Below are 16,756 nucleotides of genomic sequence, written 5' to 3' on the forward strand. Positions count from 1 at the left end.
CACCATGGGGCTGGTAGCATTTCAATGTCTTGCTGAAGGACACTTTAGAAAAGTGGGTGCTTTCCAATGTGTGGGCTTCAAGGAGATCTCTGATATTATTTTTACCACAGCATTCATTTGTGTAGCATATAGCATTTGATAATGCTAAGGGGGATAGATTATTAAATCCTATTTAAAACTGGATTTTAGGGGACTTAAAACGTCTCAAACACGCTAAACATCCATCTATATATAATTATTTGTGATGATGGTTAACATTAAACATTAAGAATAGCAAAAAATATAACATGTCGAGTTTCCAAAATTACGATGACTCATTTGGCAGCTCCACTGTAATATTCATCTGAGCTAAAAACTTTCCCTGTGAGGCACAAATGTTCAAGGTGATAGATAGAAGTGTCTGGATGTCCATGAGTCCAGATCCTCTTCTTTTCTTCTCTCTTCTTCTCTCTTCTTCTCTCTGCTTCGCTCTTCTTCTCTCTTCTTCTCTCTTCTTCTCTCTTCTTCTCTCTTCTTCTCTCATACTCCTTGTTCTCTACCTTCTCCCTCTCTCTGCCCCACCTCAACCCCCTCACAATCTGGCCGGTATATCCTGATGGCTTTACCAGCAGGAAGTTGGGATTTTACAGAGAGGGTTCTGGACCAAGAAGTTCCTGTGAGAGGCCGAGTCCAAGTCGAAGTGGGTCCTCTCACCACCTGTTATGTTTCACCTCAATGTTCGGCAGTACTGTGCAACTTCTTTTATTGAAATAGACAAAATGTTAAATGGAAAGTGATAAAGAGTCTCAAGGCTGTTTACAACTCCATGAACTTCATCTACACGAGAAGGCGATTCAATTTGCTTTTTGTAAGTTTTCCGTAGGTGAGCCTGCAGAAGGATCATTCTCTTTCAGAAACCTTAACAATATCGATGCCAACAGGCTGATGTTTAACATGTTCACACTCTCAGTTTAGCCTGTCAGTATGCTAACATGCGCTAACTAGCACTAAATACAGCTGACCTTTTTGCAGGTATTTGGTCGTTAGAACCTCTGGTACATGTATAAAGCTTGGCCAATCAATGTGTTGATTCAATTTCATGAATTTTGAAGGTCATTTTCACCTTTAACAACAGCAATTTCCAGTCCCACCTGTCAATATACAGCACATCCAACCTGTTTACAGCAGCAGAGTTTCCAGCAGTGGGAAAGCAGCTGACCCTGTAAGTACACATCAGGTCTTGTGGAAAATGATGGTAATTCCAATACTGTTGATACCTCAAGAGACCTGGCACAGCTTTAGTCGCTCGCCTGGATCCAGCAGAGAGCAGTAGAGCATAAAAACACTTGGGATACAGCGAGAGTTGTCATGGTAATCCACAACCACAATAATCCTTTCTTACATCCTCTTCCTTCATTTATCCGATTTCTCTGTCTATCCCACCCTATTAATGTTTAGCACTTTCTTTCTTTCTTTTTTTCTTTCACTTTCCATCATTCTCTTTCTTTCTCTTTGTCTCCTCTCTTGCTTCCTCTTTCTCTCTATTAGCCACCGCAGATGAAAGGACATGGAGCTTTCCGATTTCCATCCCTTGAGGTTCGTTTCTGGGATTGCTCCAATCATGTGGGAGAAGCCCTTTCCCCGTCTTTTCCCCACACAGGTGCCTGCTGCAGTGGCTCTAGTGAGCTGTCTGCAAATGACATTGGTTCTCCTCTGTTGGTCACATCCTGTGTGCCGGATATGATACTGCCGTGAGTCTCAGTGTTCCTAATGGAAACACGTCTGGTTTTGGATTACATGATGTCCAGTTGTGGGAAGACTTAGTTTAAAGCAGTTCCACAGAAAGGGTGTCCAACAAGGTAATCCCCATACGTGTATATGACAGAATTAGATTTGGTCAGAAATAGCCTCTGAAATATTCCAGAAAGTCTACTCTTCAAGGTTTTCTCAGTGACGAAATGCAGAGCTCAATTTGAAATAGATACTGTTTGTGAGCGGTATAGTCTACAGCTGTTAGAGAAGAGGTTTCTAAAAACATTTTCAATCTTATAACGATCAAATTCAACTTACTGCATGAAGATTTTTATGTTCACCTGTGGCAATACTGTGAGAGTATATATCTGTCTATGGGAAATGTTGCCTTATTGTGTCTAATTTGTCTTATTGTTGAGAGCTAAGATTGAAACCATCCAGCAGCTGATTAGCTTAGCTTAGCACAAAGAATGGAAAGAGAGAAATAGCCTCGCTCTGTCCAAGGATTTAAAATCTGCCTACCTGCACCTCTAAAGTTCACTAATGAACACGTTATATATACTTGTCTATATATATATATTTGCTTTTTTATTTAGAAAATGTACATATATACTGTAGATGTAGACCGTAGAGAAGTCTTAGCACCCTGCCGAGAGTTATTGCTCCCTCTCTGAAGTGAGAGGCCTAGAGCAATCTAACTATAGCATGGACTGTTTTTAAATTCCCACACACTGCTCTTCTCTGATACTCTCCGTCTCTCAGTTCTCACTTTCACCCTGTTTGCCACCTGCCGACTCTCGCACTCTCAGTCACTAACTTTAGGCAATTAAGAAAATAAACAGAATGTCCTTGTATCCCCAGGGTCCATTAATCTTTCTTTTTCCTATTACAACATGCTATAACTGGCCTGGCAAGGTGCCTGACCAGCAACAATGTGTAACCAGTAGACACCCGCAACTATGCAGCCCCCACTTCACCAGGCAAAATGTAAAATGTGTCAGCAGCAATTTGGTCATATTCACCACAGCTATATGACATGTTGAGATTAAATAGTGATGTGTGGTTATTGGCTTGCCATGGTAACAATAGAGCCCCTTTGGGAGGGTTGGGTCTGTGTGTAAATGTTATTTATCATGTGCAAAAATAATCTCATATATCATTTTTCACCTCTAATTAACCATAAAGGCATTTGTGTTTCACTGAGTGAGCAGCGGCTGGAATGTGAGAGTGCAGTGAGAACTGTGGGTCACGAGTGGATGTCAAGGCCATTTTTTTATATAATAGCTCAAATAAACTTTAGCGGGTGGGAGTTCTCGTACTGCTGACACCTTCATGTCAGCACAGTGGACTAAATCAGAGCAGGAATATGATCATAGCAGTCATAACAGTTCAGACAAAAAGACCTTTGATGTGAAATGGAAAAGGTTCAGGCAGCACTCAGTGTTCTTTCCCTCAGTGGCAGTGTTGAAACGTTTTTTGAAGGAATGAAGGGTTACGTGAAATCTATTTTTTGGAAATAGTTCTGACTCCCTTAAAATAGCTAATTGTAATTTTTACATTTAGATTTTTCAAATTGATTAAATAAACAAGATAAAACGTGTTAATTATTAATCCTTAGACATTTAGCTGTTTTCTCCTCTGTCCAGTCATTATGCTAAGCTAACCGTATGCTGGCTTGTTTCATATTTAGCATAAGAGTGGTGTCAGTCTCATCATCTAACTCTGGGCAAGAAAGCAAATGAGCACATTTTTAAAATGTCAAACTATTCCTTTAACTCTTTGGCTATCATGAGAAAATGAGTCTTTCCTCAGGCCGACACACGTGGAAACAAACTGCTTTATTCCCATCGCACAATTCAAAAAGCACTCAGGCATCTGCAGACCGCTGACCCTTTAGATTCGCCTGCTGTTTTTTTCTGCTCTCTGCAAGTGAGGTCACGGTCAAAAGGTACGACATTTTAAATAAATTACTTTTGAGTTTTTACAGCCGAAGGTTAAAGATCGCCTCTCGTCACCCTTGAGGTCAATGTAGCATTATCTATCTCCGTGAGGGAGTCTCTTACAAGTATATTGCTTCTGAATGTTTGTACTCCCTGTGGACAGAATCATCTGTGTGTGTGTGTGTGTGTGTGTGCATGCGTGTTTAACAGTGGAATTTCAATGGTTGTCGAGGGAACAGCAGGACAATCTCCTGACACAAGTTGCCTCAAAAGTACCGAAACTCACACACACACATCTACACACAGAGAACTTCATAAACACCTCAGCCTGTAAAATTGAGTATATCTAACTTCAGACACTGTGCACGCTAGGATCATTTTCACCCACTTTTAGCATGAAGACATTCAAGAAGACTCGGTTTTATGAAAGAGATGCGACAGTCTGGAAAAGTGTTAGTGCGCTCTGGGCAACACTTCTGTCTGTTTCCATTCTGTAACCTCTTCCTTTCCTCTTCCCACTCTTCCTGTTGTCCAGATGAAAGGAAAAAGGGCGATGATTAAAGAGAAATACTGTATATACAAACGCAGTCTCCATTTGGTTTCATGAAATCATGACTGTGTTAAAAGTGAAATGGAGAGGAGAAGGGAGGACTTGCCAAAGAGCTGTCAATCCCCGAAGCCAGTAGGTACTCGCTACTCTGGGAACTGACACACACAAACGCACTCCTTCGTGGGAATAGATGCATGATTTACACAGTATACACTGTCGCCATTACGCGAGGCTACAGCCCCCCCCGAGAGGCACTATTTATCCAGTGTAATAAATTGGATTAATTATATTTGCCTAAAAATGTTCTCACTCTCAAGCATCGTTTCCATCGTTGAGGAGGCAACTCTGACTCATATCTGACCATCGGTGCAGAAAACCAACAGTCCATCTGTCATCAGCACCAGGAGAGATGTGACACCTGACCTCGGGCCCATATTTCTTACATCTTAAGCAAAATGCTAACTTTGTGTTCTCTTAATACTGAGTCTATTTTCTTAATATTTCATCTTTTCACAGATGTTTTAATAGATTTATACCATTAAGAGCGGCCAGTTTGTTCAAGAAAGACAACCATAGGTGTGATGGAAACTTAGACCGCCTGCCAACGCTGTGCAGTCGACCAGAACTAGTGGACCATTTATAATCAAACAATTTGGCTTTTCCTAGTTTAACAAACTCTCAAATGTCTCCTAAATTATACCCTAATGACAATTTTCTCACTGAGCTTCCTAGTATGACTTAATTTGCCTTCCTTTAATATTTAAAGTGATATTTCACATATGAACTTTAGTATGTCATATCCATCATCTTAAAAATGATGCTAAACGGTTAACCTTGTGTCTGCCTGTCTATAAAAAGTTACATAAGGTTACCCATAATATAAATGGGGATGAAGGGATTTGGCACATCTATCACCCAAACTTTTTAAAACGTAATGATGTACGGGGATGCTGTCTCCCCTCAGAATACCAAATCCAAATCCTGTTCAAGTCAATTTATCTATATTATTATTTTATTTTATTTTATATATTTCTCATAATAAAGTAAATCAATTATATTATATTGACACCACAATTGATTAAAAGTTAGGTATGGTACTGTGTTTAGATGTTAGTACAGTATTTGACACTTTGTAGACCACAGCAGTCTAACTATATATCTGAATTCAAGAGATGGTATTAATAAAACTGCACTATTTAGATTAGTCTTAGATTTACCTATATATTTAAATAATTAGAATCAGCTTTTTCTACGTTCATGCTCCATTTGTACCATCTTCATCAGGCACCAGCAAGGATACTGATGTTCCTAGTACATTGGAATTTGGTGATCAACTTAAAAGTATGGGTATGTTTTCACTGCAGAAAAGCTTTTTTTTGTTTGCTGTTTAGATGCTAAAATGTATTTTGTTGCCTCAGTGTTTTTATGTTTTCCTCAGTTAAATCGTTGACCTCTTAACCTCCCTGGACACTGAATGGCATGTTTCAAATAATCAACACTACACAAAAACACACTTGAAGACCTTTAAATAAATACCATATGACTATTTGAGTCTATCATGCAGAAATATAAATAAAAAGCATGGGACAAATGCCTGCATGTGTATATTGTTTGAATAATGCACTGTATTTTCTTTAGTTTTAGTGATACATTTTGTATTTATGCATTATCTCCTCTCCAGTAAAGTCGCTTTCACCAAATAAGCTTCTTCAAAAAATGGCATTTGTTTGAACCTGTCAGGTTGGATAGAGTTGCAGAGCGCTTGCGGGCTTTCACAGATCTAAACAACATCCTGTTTGCATGCCCGGCTGCTCCGGCAGCGCCGTATGCATGTGTCCCATCCACAGTCCATATTCCTCTACTGGGGCAGCCGGAGCCAGAGGGGCGTGCACGTTGAGAGTCGGTCTTTTCACACCAGCAGGGACACTGTTCACCCACTAGGAGAGATTCACCATGGCCTCAGCACCCTTTATGTTGTGTTTTATTTATTTTTCATTACTGTTTACAAGTGTATTTTGCGACGCTGATGCAGAAGAAGATGAACATGCCAAGCACACGTACACGGTGGAGATGTTCAACGAGGCGGTGCCCACTGCACCCCACTTTGTCATGTTTTTCGCCCCATGGTAAGTGAACAGTTAGTTCCCAAGTTTCTTTTCCAGACGACGTTGAATAAATTGATTGGCAATGACGTTTGTCTTTTTATGACATCACCCATATGCACCTAAAATAGATAAAAAAAGGGGTTTAAAGATTTGGATTAGAGCTAACCGGTAAGTTAGCAAGCATGCTAGCTGGCAGCCTAGCCCGTTCTTTCAAACAGCCGGTGTCGTTAGCTTATCCGCTAACTAGCCAAACCGTTAGCCAACTGCACTTTTCACAGTGGCCTCGGTGCTAACACTGCTTGTATTTCACTAGTCGTTTGAAGTTAATTGAAAACTTTCCCGTTAACGGGGAACAATTAGCTAAACACACTTTGTGGCACCATTGACAGTTTGTTCAGAAAACGGTTGATAGTTGTAGTGTGTGGAGCTATGCTGCCTACGTGGCACGCACTGATTGACTGATGCTATGTCAGCGGTTCCGAAAATGGGGTCCACGGACCCTAAGAAGTCCTTGAGCGGGTCTTAAGAAATCGAAATAAAAAGAGGATCAAGCGTCGCTCAGTTTAATGTAGCCTTAGATAGAATAACTTCAGGGAGTCAGAGATAAAGACAGAGACTGTCTGAAGAGAAAATCAGAAGTTATGTCAAAGGCTGACTACTAAAGTGTCACTTATCTCCCGTGGATATCTCTCTTCTTGGACCAATCCTTTGTCTAATGCTGACTGCTCTTCACAAGGGCTGTGCAACTTTAGAGCCACTTGTCTTTCTGCCTAAATTACTCACTATTACTATTAACTCATGATCTGACTTTGTTATAAAACTTTTCTTGGCTTTTTCATTGACATGGATTCACACTATTTGTGTCTGTATTCAATAGGGGACATTAAACACAATAGTACAGGCTACTCTTATTTATTATAAACAAATATTGCATTAAACTAAAACTATGTGGCTTTCAGTGCAAGAAATAAGCACTAGTCTGAACTGAAAAGTAAGAGGTCCTTTTTATTTTATTAGCACCTTGGGATTGCTTTTGGCCATCAAATGTGCTTTACAAATACAATTTATTATTATTATTATTATTCTTTTGGATCCTTAAAAGGAGGGTACAGGAGTATTTCTAATATTGCAATGCCTCCAATACACCACTATAAACCTTCATATCATATTTCTCACGCGGGCCCTGCTGCATTTATTTACACTGACTGTATTTGTACCACTATTGTGTTCAGGTGCGGCCATTGCCAGAGGTTACAGCCAACATGGAATGAACTGGGAGATAAATACAACAGCATGGACGATCCCCCAGTGTATGTGGTAAAAGTAGACTGCGTCCCGGACACCAAGTTCTGCTCCAATGTCCACGGGGTTAAGGGCTACCCCACGTAAGTACTCTTATTTAATTCATCAATTCGTATTAGTCCTTAGGAGTGCATTATTTCAGCCTAGATATTTCATATTTTTGTTCAACAAACTGAAGCAAATCACTCAATTGAAAAAGTATTGCATTGGCTGTTGCATGTAGGATAAAAACTACTCTTATAACTATGGATGTCCAGATCTCAAAGATCGGTATCAGGGCTGAGCGGTATCGGCTATATTAAGACCGATCCGATACTTTGTTTTACATACGCTGTCATAAAGAGTTTTTACTCTCAAAGCTTTCATGCACAGCAACGCAACAGAAGGAAACTTGATCAGGAAACTCCTACTTACAACATAGACATAGTGTTTTTCTTCACTGATTGACAGAGGTGATACATTGGCCTGCATTTAGTCAAATATTCTGCCACTATCTTAAAGACATCCTATTAAATTTTGGATGTTGCTGACTTCATGCTACACTTGCAATCAAAGCAGTCTCTGGATAATGATTGACAGCTTTATAACCAAAAATGGTTAACAGTCCTGGAGATTGTAATGATGAGACTCGTTAGAAGAATTGTGTGTGCACGCATGGGTCATAGAGTTATAGTACGCTTTCTTGTGACGCTTCAGAAGGGAGCCGTAAGTGTCATGCCACAATTCATTCAATTGAAATTGTTTTACGTGTAGGCTGAAGTTGTATAAGCCAGACCAGGAGGCCATTAAGTACCAGGGGCCCAGAGATCTACAGTCTCTAGAGACCTGGATGCTGAAGACCATCCAGGAGGAGCCTTCGGTGAGTTGTGTTCATTCAGTTAACACCACGTTTATAAACCAGTGACCCTCACAGTGCAAGAACGCTGGTGTTCATAGATGCTTGTTGTTGTGTGTCCTCCAGGAACCAGAGAGTGAACAGGAGCCTCCTAAAGCCCCAGAGCCCAAACAGGGCATGTATGACCTCACTGCTCTCAACTTTAAGTCCCACATAGCCAAAGGTAAATATCTAGTAGAACATTTTATAATGCTGTTGTACCATTTAACCTAGGCTAATGAGTAGTTAACGTAATCCTGTGTGTTTTTGCAGCTGCACTCTGTCTACGACCCATGACTTGTTTCAGTTTTGTCTCGTATTTATATATTTACATATATCTCACTCGTACTTTCAATTTGTAGCCACACTAAGCAGTGATCTGGATCTCCTGAGAGAATGGAAACACCTCGTTGCCTTGATTGACATAACTGACATTTCAACATGCGCACCTGAGCCACAATCCACAATGTCCGTCAACTCAAACACTTGTCCCCTGTCACCTCACGTTTATGGATTTTTAGACAAGGACTGCAAAAATAAACAGTACTCACGATAATTGTCTCGTTGAAATTGTGGCTTTTAAGCTCAGCTGAAGTCGAATGTTTTGGTTTTGAAGAAAAATAAATTATTTCTTGTTTGGAGACGAAAAAAGTCAGGATATGACATAAGCATTTCTAAAACAGTGTTTATAGGTCCCAACTTCACATCTTGGCAACAGAGCTCCAATAAACGTTGCGTAATTGGTTATGCATAACCTCTGTAGAAGAGGTGTATATTTTCATTAATGACAGGTCTGGGTTGAGTTTGTTGTGGAATCAACTTTTTACATTACATTGCAAATCTGAAAACATAAACTTGCTCGGCCTCACTTAAGTACATAATTGTGCAGTTGTGTGTAATTATGTCCGTGTAGAAATTGATATACTCGGCACAGAATGTTACTTTCTACTTACTTATTGTATGTATTACTTTACTTTTCATTTGTGTTACACTTTCTTGCTGGTTATCTGCAGTTTCCTTCTCTAATGTGGCTTTTTCCCCTCTTCCTCCAGGTGCCCATTTTGTTAAGTTCTTCGCCCCGTGGTGCGGTCACTGCAAAGCCATCGCCCCCACCTGGGAGCAGCTGGCCAACTCCTTTCAGCACTCTGACGATGTCAAGATAGGAAAGGTGGGTCCAAGTTCACAGGTTTATGATCCAACTACTCATAAGTAATTAAAAAGATATTAAAACCATAAAACACCAGTAACTTGAGTAAAATCCACAAAGGTACTTGCTTTTACAACATGAGCTTCCTTTGTGACACACTTCTGAAGACAAACTGTTCCGTGATTGTTGCGTAAAGTTACTTTAGTCGGGACCCAAAATGTGTTGTGGATCCATTTGATTGGGTCGTCAATTAGAGTAAACTGCATAGCTATGATATGTTTCTCTCTGTGTTTTATAAATGTAAAACTTATGGCAATTCATGATGTATTTTTGTAAGTTTGTGTCCCGGGAAGAAACCAAATTTCTCTTTTGTGAACCCTGCTGTACTGTAGCAGCATTTACATCCTGTTGCTCCTTTGACGGAACAGGATGCTGGTCACATGAGAACCTGTTTGCATACTGGGTTATGACACACCTTGAGCACGTTTAAAGGTTAGTGTTTGCATTGATGTTTCATTCTAGTTTAATAACACATCTTCATATTTATGACCTAGGTGGACTGCACACAGCACTATGAGGCATGCTCTGACAACGGCGTACGGGGATATCCCACACTGCTCTTCTTCTACGACGGACAGAAGGTACGAGAGAAGTTTTAGAACTGTGGCCGTCTGCTCGACACCTAAGATTTACTGCAAACTGTAACAAGCTTCATGACATTATAAACTGGCAGGATTAAAACATGAATATTAACTTTTTGAAAGTCGCTTTGGACAAAAGCGTCAGCTAAATGAACTGTAATGTAAAAACACTGGGATGTTCATCAGCCATCATATGATTACACTGGCGCCATTCAAGATCTGAGTTAAATGATAATTAATAACCAATCTGCCTTTTGCTTCAGCTGAAACTGCTTTTAGTTTTTGTTATTGTAAGACACACATAGTATTTTGTTAGTGTTGTGTTCTTTGTGTGTTAAAAAGTGTCAGTGGTTCTGCTTAAGAAGGCCCAAATGTCCAGGGTCAATGTGGACTTCCAGAGGTCCAAAGAAACATTAATGACAATATCAATATGGCATAATTCACAATGCTAAGAAATGATTCAAATATCCTCCACAATTATGGTGATAGCAGTAAGGTATTAATTCTAGGGTGTGTGTGTCTTTTTGTAGACGGATCAGTACAAAGGAAAAAGAGACCTGGACTCCTTCAAAGACTTTGTAGACAACCAGCTGAAGGCTGGCGTCGCTCAGGAGCAAGAACAGGAACCAAGTGAGGATCAAAAAGCAAACGAGATCCCCGCTGATGAGCCAGTCGAAGAGGAAGTAAAGGTGTGTGTGAACAACAACAACAACAACAACAACAACAAGAAATGCCATACACAATAAATATATGATACAGTGCCAGGTGTTCATACATTCAGAAATGGTCAAAAATATTTCTTTAACAATTCTTCAGTTGCTCTAATGTGTGGAACTTATTCTGCCTGGTACTTGAAATGCTTTAGACCCCATACTTATAAAATTGGTCTGAATTCACCACAATTTTAACAATACTATGTACAGAATGCTGATATCCAACCAAGCGACAGAAGTATTACAGCTCTTATGACTTGGATTGGGAATTTGCTTTGCATGAGCTGCTATGAGGGCGGGGGGGGATCACTTCCTGGTACAGTACAACCACAGAAGTTTCATTAGGGGGGACCGGACATATGACGGCCATCTTTACCTGCACATAAGTAAAGAGCTCTGTGCTTGGCCCCCCTCAGCTCAACTAGTAATTATGATTAGAGAAGTTATTTTACTGCTGATGGAGGCCAGAATTTCACACAGGCCGATTACAACGATACCATCCTTTCAATAATGTACAACAACAAAAGTGAAGCATTGGGGAAAGGCTGATTTGGTAAATTGATGACATTCATGGCACACTTATGTGATTAATGAGATGATGTTGGCATGGCATGCAAACTCTGTAACTGCTACTTTATGAAATGAAGTTATTTATAAAGCAGAAGAACCCTCGGGATCATCACAATTCAGTAATGACTTCAATACCAGTTTCTTTCCTCTCTGCAGTCCAGTGTGTTGGACCTCACAGAAAACAACTTTGATGAGTCAGTGGCCAAGGGGCTCACCTTCATCAAGTTCTACGCTCCATGGTAAGAAGGGTTTATTATTTTTGATCTATAACGCCTCGTTTGAAGTAAAACTTACCTTCACAGATTTTCAAATGTTTGCATGTTATAGTCACACTGACAAAACTGCCAGCTGACGATGAGACGAGAATAGAGTCTGATTTAAAAATGATCATGTTTACATTATTTAGGGTTTGATAGCTTTTCACTAAAAGGGATGTTCACAAAGAAAGATGTTCTGTGATCGTTCTTAACACATTTTGAGGTAAAGTATGATTAAGTGCCATTTTAGGAGTTTTACGCATATTTGGATAATATTGTGAATTTATTTTGTCCAGGGTAATCATGACATGAAATGTTGATATTGTCCCATGCCTACTCCCAGCAAGGTCTCAGTCACTTTGAGTGATGTCATTTCTGTGTTATCCTGCTGTCAACTGTAGGTGTGGCCACTGTAAGAACCTCGTTCCAACATGGGAGGATCTTTCCAAGAAGGAGTTTTCCGGCCTCACTGACGTCAAGATAGCCAAAGTGGACTGCACTGTTGAGCGCACACTCTGCAATAAGTACTCTGTGAGTATGTGGGCGTCACCCACAATGTATACTGTAAGACACCATCTAAACTGAACATGCAGCACTCTGTATCTCTTCCTCTCACGTACCCGTCGGTCAAATTAGGATAAAACGTGTGATACAGGATGTAATAAAGCAAAGATGGAGGTTTTATCTCAGAGCCATAAACAACTTTGACTGTAATCCTGAAGCAGATTTCACACTGTCGTGTAAAGAACTGTTGGCACACACTCACTATCAGCTTGATCATTAAGCCAACTTATCATTGTATACAGTGTAAGTTATGGTGATTGCAGAGTTCAACAGTTCAGTTATCTTTCTGAAGACTTGAGTGATGATTCACGGTGATAAAATGTTCCCGTTGTGTTTATACATCTAAGATATCATAGAAACCTTTACATCTTATAAACCTGCCTGGTTCTCCCACTGCCCCTGTGATTTTAACACTCTAAAGATTTATATTTTTATCAAAGAGGATGTGATTCTTTCCATTAGTCGACTGTATTTTCACGGGACTCCGACCAAGATTTTAGGATTATTCTAAAGGTTCACGTGTGTTAATTGTTTTCACTCTGCATAACGTTCAGATGACAAAGCTCATAGAATAAGCATGTTGTTGCTGTCCCTCCTATTCCAGGTTCGAGGTTACCCCACCTTGATCATGTTCAGGGCGGGGGAGCAGGGTGACGAGCACCATGGGGGGCGGGACCTGGAGAGCCTGCACAGCTTTGTGATGAGGCAGACGAGAGACGAGCTGTAGACACGGTGAAGTCAGCACTCAACTCTCCACCCTCCTCGTCCACACTGCATATCTGGCCAGTAGGACCTCACTCTCTCTCCTACAGTAGCCAAACCTCTCTCTATCTTTCTCTCCACTCGGGTTCTCTTCAGAAAGGACTCAGCCAATGACGGACTGCAGTCTGTTCTCTCTCCTGTGTTCAAGGACGGAATGATTCAGTAGAGTGTTTGGGATGTGAATGTATTTGTCATTGCTGTCGCCCAACCTTAATCTCCTAACATGGAGGATACTATAGTATTGGTTGGGTCTGCAAATGAAGTATGTCGGACAACCACTTTGCAAGCACTGCTCCGTCAATCAGAACCAGAATTTCTCGCACAGATAAAATGTCTTTTATTAAAATGGTGGCACTAAAGGACAGATGTCTAAAAAAAAAAATCAATTGTTTCTGATAAACTTCTATAGCCATTTGACTTTTTGTAAATGCTACATTTTATACACGGGATCTGATGTTAAATCATAAGCCATTCATGTTACGGTACTGTCGGTTAATAGTTTGTAAAGTTTGTGTCACCCAAATGTGAAGTTGAGCGTTAAGTTGAGGGTCATTTCTATCCATGCCAGTGATGGCCTGTCGGACTTAACTCTCAGGGAAGCGGCCCGTAGTTTAGAAGAAGTTGTGATGGAGGCATCATCGTTATCACAGGTCTGATAATGGCACACGGATTTGTAGACTAAACATCTCAATCGTGCTTCTTAACCATTTTCTGACTCCTGTGGTCTCAATCGGCCTTCCCTCTCTACTCCTCCTAGCATTCAGGGTCTCAGGCCTGGACCATGTTGCCCCACATCTCCATTAAACACATCTTCAGAGTTACTACTGCTACTACTTCTCTTTAAAACGTTGAAAGGATTTGGGAACCAGTCAGTGGAGCAGGAGAAGACGGTTGGGCTGGTGTTGAGGGTAGAACACGCAGTGTAAGTTTAGAAGATTGCACGAGGATTCAAGCTCCTCTGTGGCACTGAAGTCATTCACAGCTCTTTGTGATGCCTCCGCTCATCCTTTCCAGGAAGTAACAGGTTTCATCAGCTTTTACAACCTTACTGCTGTGGTTATACTTTTGTATTGATGTTGGAACTGAAACAAACATTCACTGCAGGTCAGGTGGGCGAGCATCACATCACCTTTCTGACTCTGATTGTGATCTATTCTTATCTTAGTGATTGAACCAGCTGCGTCTTGGATCTGTCATTTTCTTTTCCTGCTCCCAAATAATCTTAGATGTCAATTTTCTGACTGGAAACCCAAGCTGTGATGCCAGCAATAGTTTAACTCTGCTACACAGAGGGGGGGGGTGATATGGTTTTAAGGTACAGATACATCAGCTTCTCACTAACCAGTAAAGTCATCGGGTAAAAGAAGCACCCTTTATCAATAGCAACCAAAATATACTGCGACATAACATCAACCCAACTACAGTACATGAATCTGTTTGAATATTCAACAGAAGTGGAAAATGTAATTCATCATCAGACCTAGTTCTTATAGCGTTTGCAGTTTCTTTTCTGTGACTTGTTGTGACTTCTCCCACCTGTTAGGACATTACACTGCAAATGCTGCTTGACCCAGGTTATGTGAAACGTATGTGATGCACCATGCAGAGTATCTTTTTATTGTCTAACCCAGGTACACAAACAGTCAAACACAGTGGGGGTTTTTTGTCAGTAAAAGTTTTTATGGATAGCACATGGTCTAACAACTCCAGTGACAGAAGTATTTTTCCTTGCGAGTCATGGGTTGTGCACTAACCATGGATTTTGTACAAAAAGAGTGAATAATGGCAAGTTGTAACATGAGATTTCATAATAAAAAAATTCAAAAATAAGTTTTTTGTTCTTGCATCGGTCTCTGTTAATAAGGTATGTGATTTTTCTTTTTAATAAAAGGTGCAATAAATAAGCTGAGAATGTACAAGTATTTACAAAAAACAGTCTAAACATGATCACAAATGTAAACAGCAGCTTACCAGAGGTATATTTTGTAATTTATGATTGGTTAGGCACATAAGGTATTTTAAATGTTGTTGGTATTAGTTTTTCATTAAAATATGTTCTCTAAAAAGCTCCATGTCATTCAAAGCTCACAGTAACATGTTCAATTGGAAAGATGTTGCCACTGGACACAAATCTCAACGTAATTTTACCCTCAGGGTTGAAAAAGCAAAGAGCTAATTTCAGAAAGCTGGCACAGACACCGTTCTGCCGGCTGTTTTTGACTCCTGAAATGTTTTTCCACAATCTCTTGATGGGTTGTCAGGGGCTGAAGCGTTTGTGAACTTTGCGAGTGCAGCAACATGGAAATGGCCAATTGCGGTATGTCAGAGGGATAAGGCCGTATTCTTCGGTTCTTTGGAGAAAAACATCAGTTTAGCCGCAACATGCATCATGTTGAACCAGCCTGGTGAATCGCAGCTCGGCGTGAGCCCGGCAAATATTGACACGGAGGGGATATTTGGAGCAGTGCACTACTAAAATAGCCTGCGGTCACTTTGGTTCAGTCCATATTATATTTTTGGAGGGCAAATATGGCTTAAGAAGAAAATACATTAGGAAAGAGGAAGGAAATATGAATCTACTAACTCCAATGTATCATTCATTTAGTATCGAGTTAACATTTGCGCTGAAAAGGAAACTGAGTTTGTATTTTCCCATCTCACTCAAACCATTTATACACATTTTCTGTCATTTGGTGACGTCACTGACGACTGTTGGTTTTCAGAGCTGTGATAACACCGAGTCAACTCCCGGGGTCATGCGCTGCAGAGAAGTTGTTCATAAGTAATTATTCGAGTCCCCTCTGAGAACTGATCCATCGTTCTGTTGTCGGAGAGGAGAAGGGAAAGAAAGCAGCACTCGGACTGGTCCCACAACAGTTCAGTTTGCCCTCTTCCTCTCAATGAGGGAGAAGGTGCAGTAGCCTCTTAGGCGTTCAGACACACACTTCCATAAATGCATAATATACAAACTTAAACACTCCATCCTCCCCACACAAACACACACACACACACACACACACAGTCATTCACTCAGTTGCAGAACCATGAAGTGAAGACTCCACAGCTAATAGAGAAGGTGATGAACATCTTGGTGGCTCAACACTGGAGGGTGGAGTAGCCTATCGGACGCCCACAGTGGTCCCCTCTTAGTTGGACGAAGACAAGTGTTTGTGTTATTAGATGGATGTTTTGTCCAAGATTATTTGAATAGAACATGTAAATGATCTTTCAGGGTGGACGTTCCCTGCAGGCTGAGGATTGTGGGCATGAAGCTGGTGTCTAGTTGAGGTCAACATCACACAGGAGTCACTGGTGCAGTTTTAGCCCTTTGCCCTTTAACCAGACTTTCAATCAAGCATTGTTCGCCCTCGATGCCGGTGTCAGTGGCAGCCGCAGGCGCGTACCACCATGTTCTTGTACTTCTTCAGTATGACGTTGGAGTTGTCGTCGAAGTAGAGCACCGAGATGGCGTGGAGCTTGGTGGGAGCGCAGCACGGCTTTGGTACGTTCTCTGGGTTCATCAGGTGCACCTGAAAAAATCAAAGGAAAATAACGTTTTAGTATTTTTGATCGACGTTCCTCAATTGTTCTCATTTGTTT

At 40.7% G+C, this 16,756-nt stretch overlaps 2 protein-coding genes across 2 annotated transcripts in view; one reads left to right on the forward strand and one right to left on the reverse strand.

The window, feature by feature from the left end:
• Positions 1-6,002: 6,002 nt before the first annotated feature.
• Positions 6,003-14,986, forward strand: txndc5 (thioredoxin domain containing 5). Its single transcript, XM_029457615.1, has 10 exons — positions 6,003-6,347; positions 7,559-7,711; positions 8,382-8,487; positions 8,590-8,686; positions 9,555-9,670; positions 10,204-10,290; positions 10,821-10,979; positions 11,730-11,812; positions 12,232-12,361; positions 12,999-14,986. The coding sequence occupies exons 1-10, from the start codon at positions 6,175-6,177 to the stop codon at positions 13,119-13,121; spliced, it is 1,227 nt and encodes a 408-aa protein (XP_029313475.1). The 5' UTR covers positions 6,003-6,174; the 3' UTR covers positions 13,122-14,986.
• bmp6 (bone morphogenetic protein 6) overlaps positions 14,367-16,756 on the reverse strand; it is a 44,325-nt gene continuing 41,935 nt past the window's right edge. The window contains exon 7 of the mRNA XM_029457614.1: positions 14,367-16,686. Coding sequence (XP_029313474.1) covers positions 16,537-16,686 — 150 coding nt within the window. The 3' untranslated portion in view covers positions 14,367-16,536. The remainder of the gene's footprint in view (positions 16,687-16,756) is intronic.

The sequence above is a fragment of the Cottoperca gobio genome, chromosome 20, assembly GCF_900634415.1.
Source record: "Cottoperca gobio chromosome 20, fCotGob3.1, whole genome shotgun sequence".
NCBI classification, from domain to species: Eukaryota; Metazoa; Chordata; class Actinopteri; order Perciformes; family Bovichtidae; genus Cottoperca; species Cottoperca gobio.

What these genes read in the sequence shown, in the direction of transcription:
- txndc5 (XM_029457615.1), top strand. Translation starts at nt 6,175, where the DNA reads ATGGCCTCAGCACCCTTTATGTTGTGTTTTATTTATTTTTCATTACTG. An exon ending in GTCATGTTTTTCGCCCCATG is followed by an intron (nt 6,348 to 7,558) that starts GTAAGTGAACAG and finishes TATTGTGTTCAG; the next exon opens with GTGCGGCCATTGCCAGAGGT. An exon ending in TAAGTCCCACATAGCCAAAG is followed by an intron (nt 8,687 to 9,554) that starts GTAAATATCTAG and finishes CTCTTCCTCCAG; the next exon opens with GTGCCCATTTTGTTAAGTTC.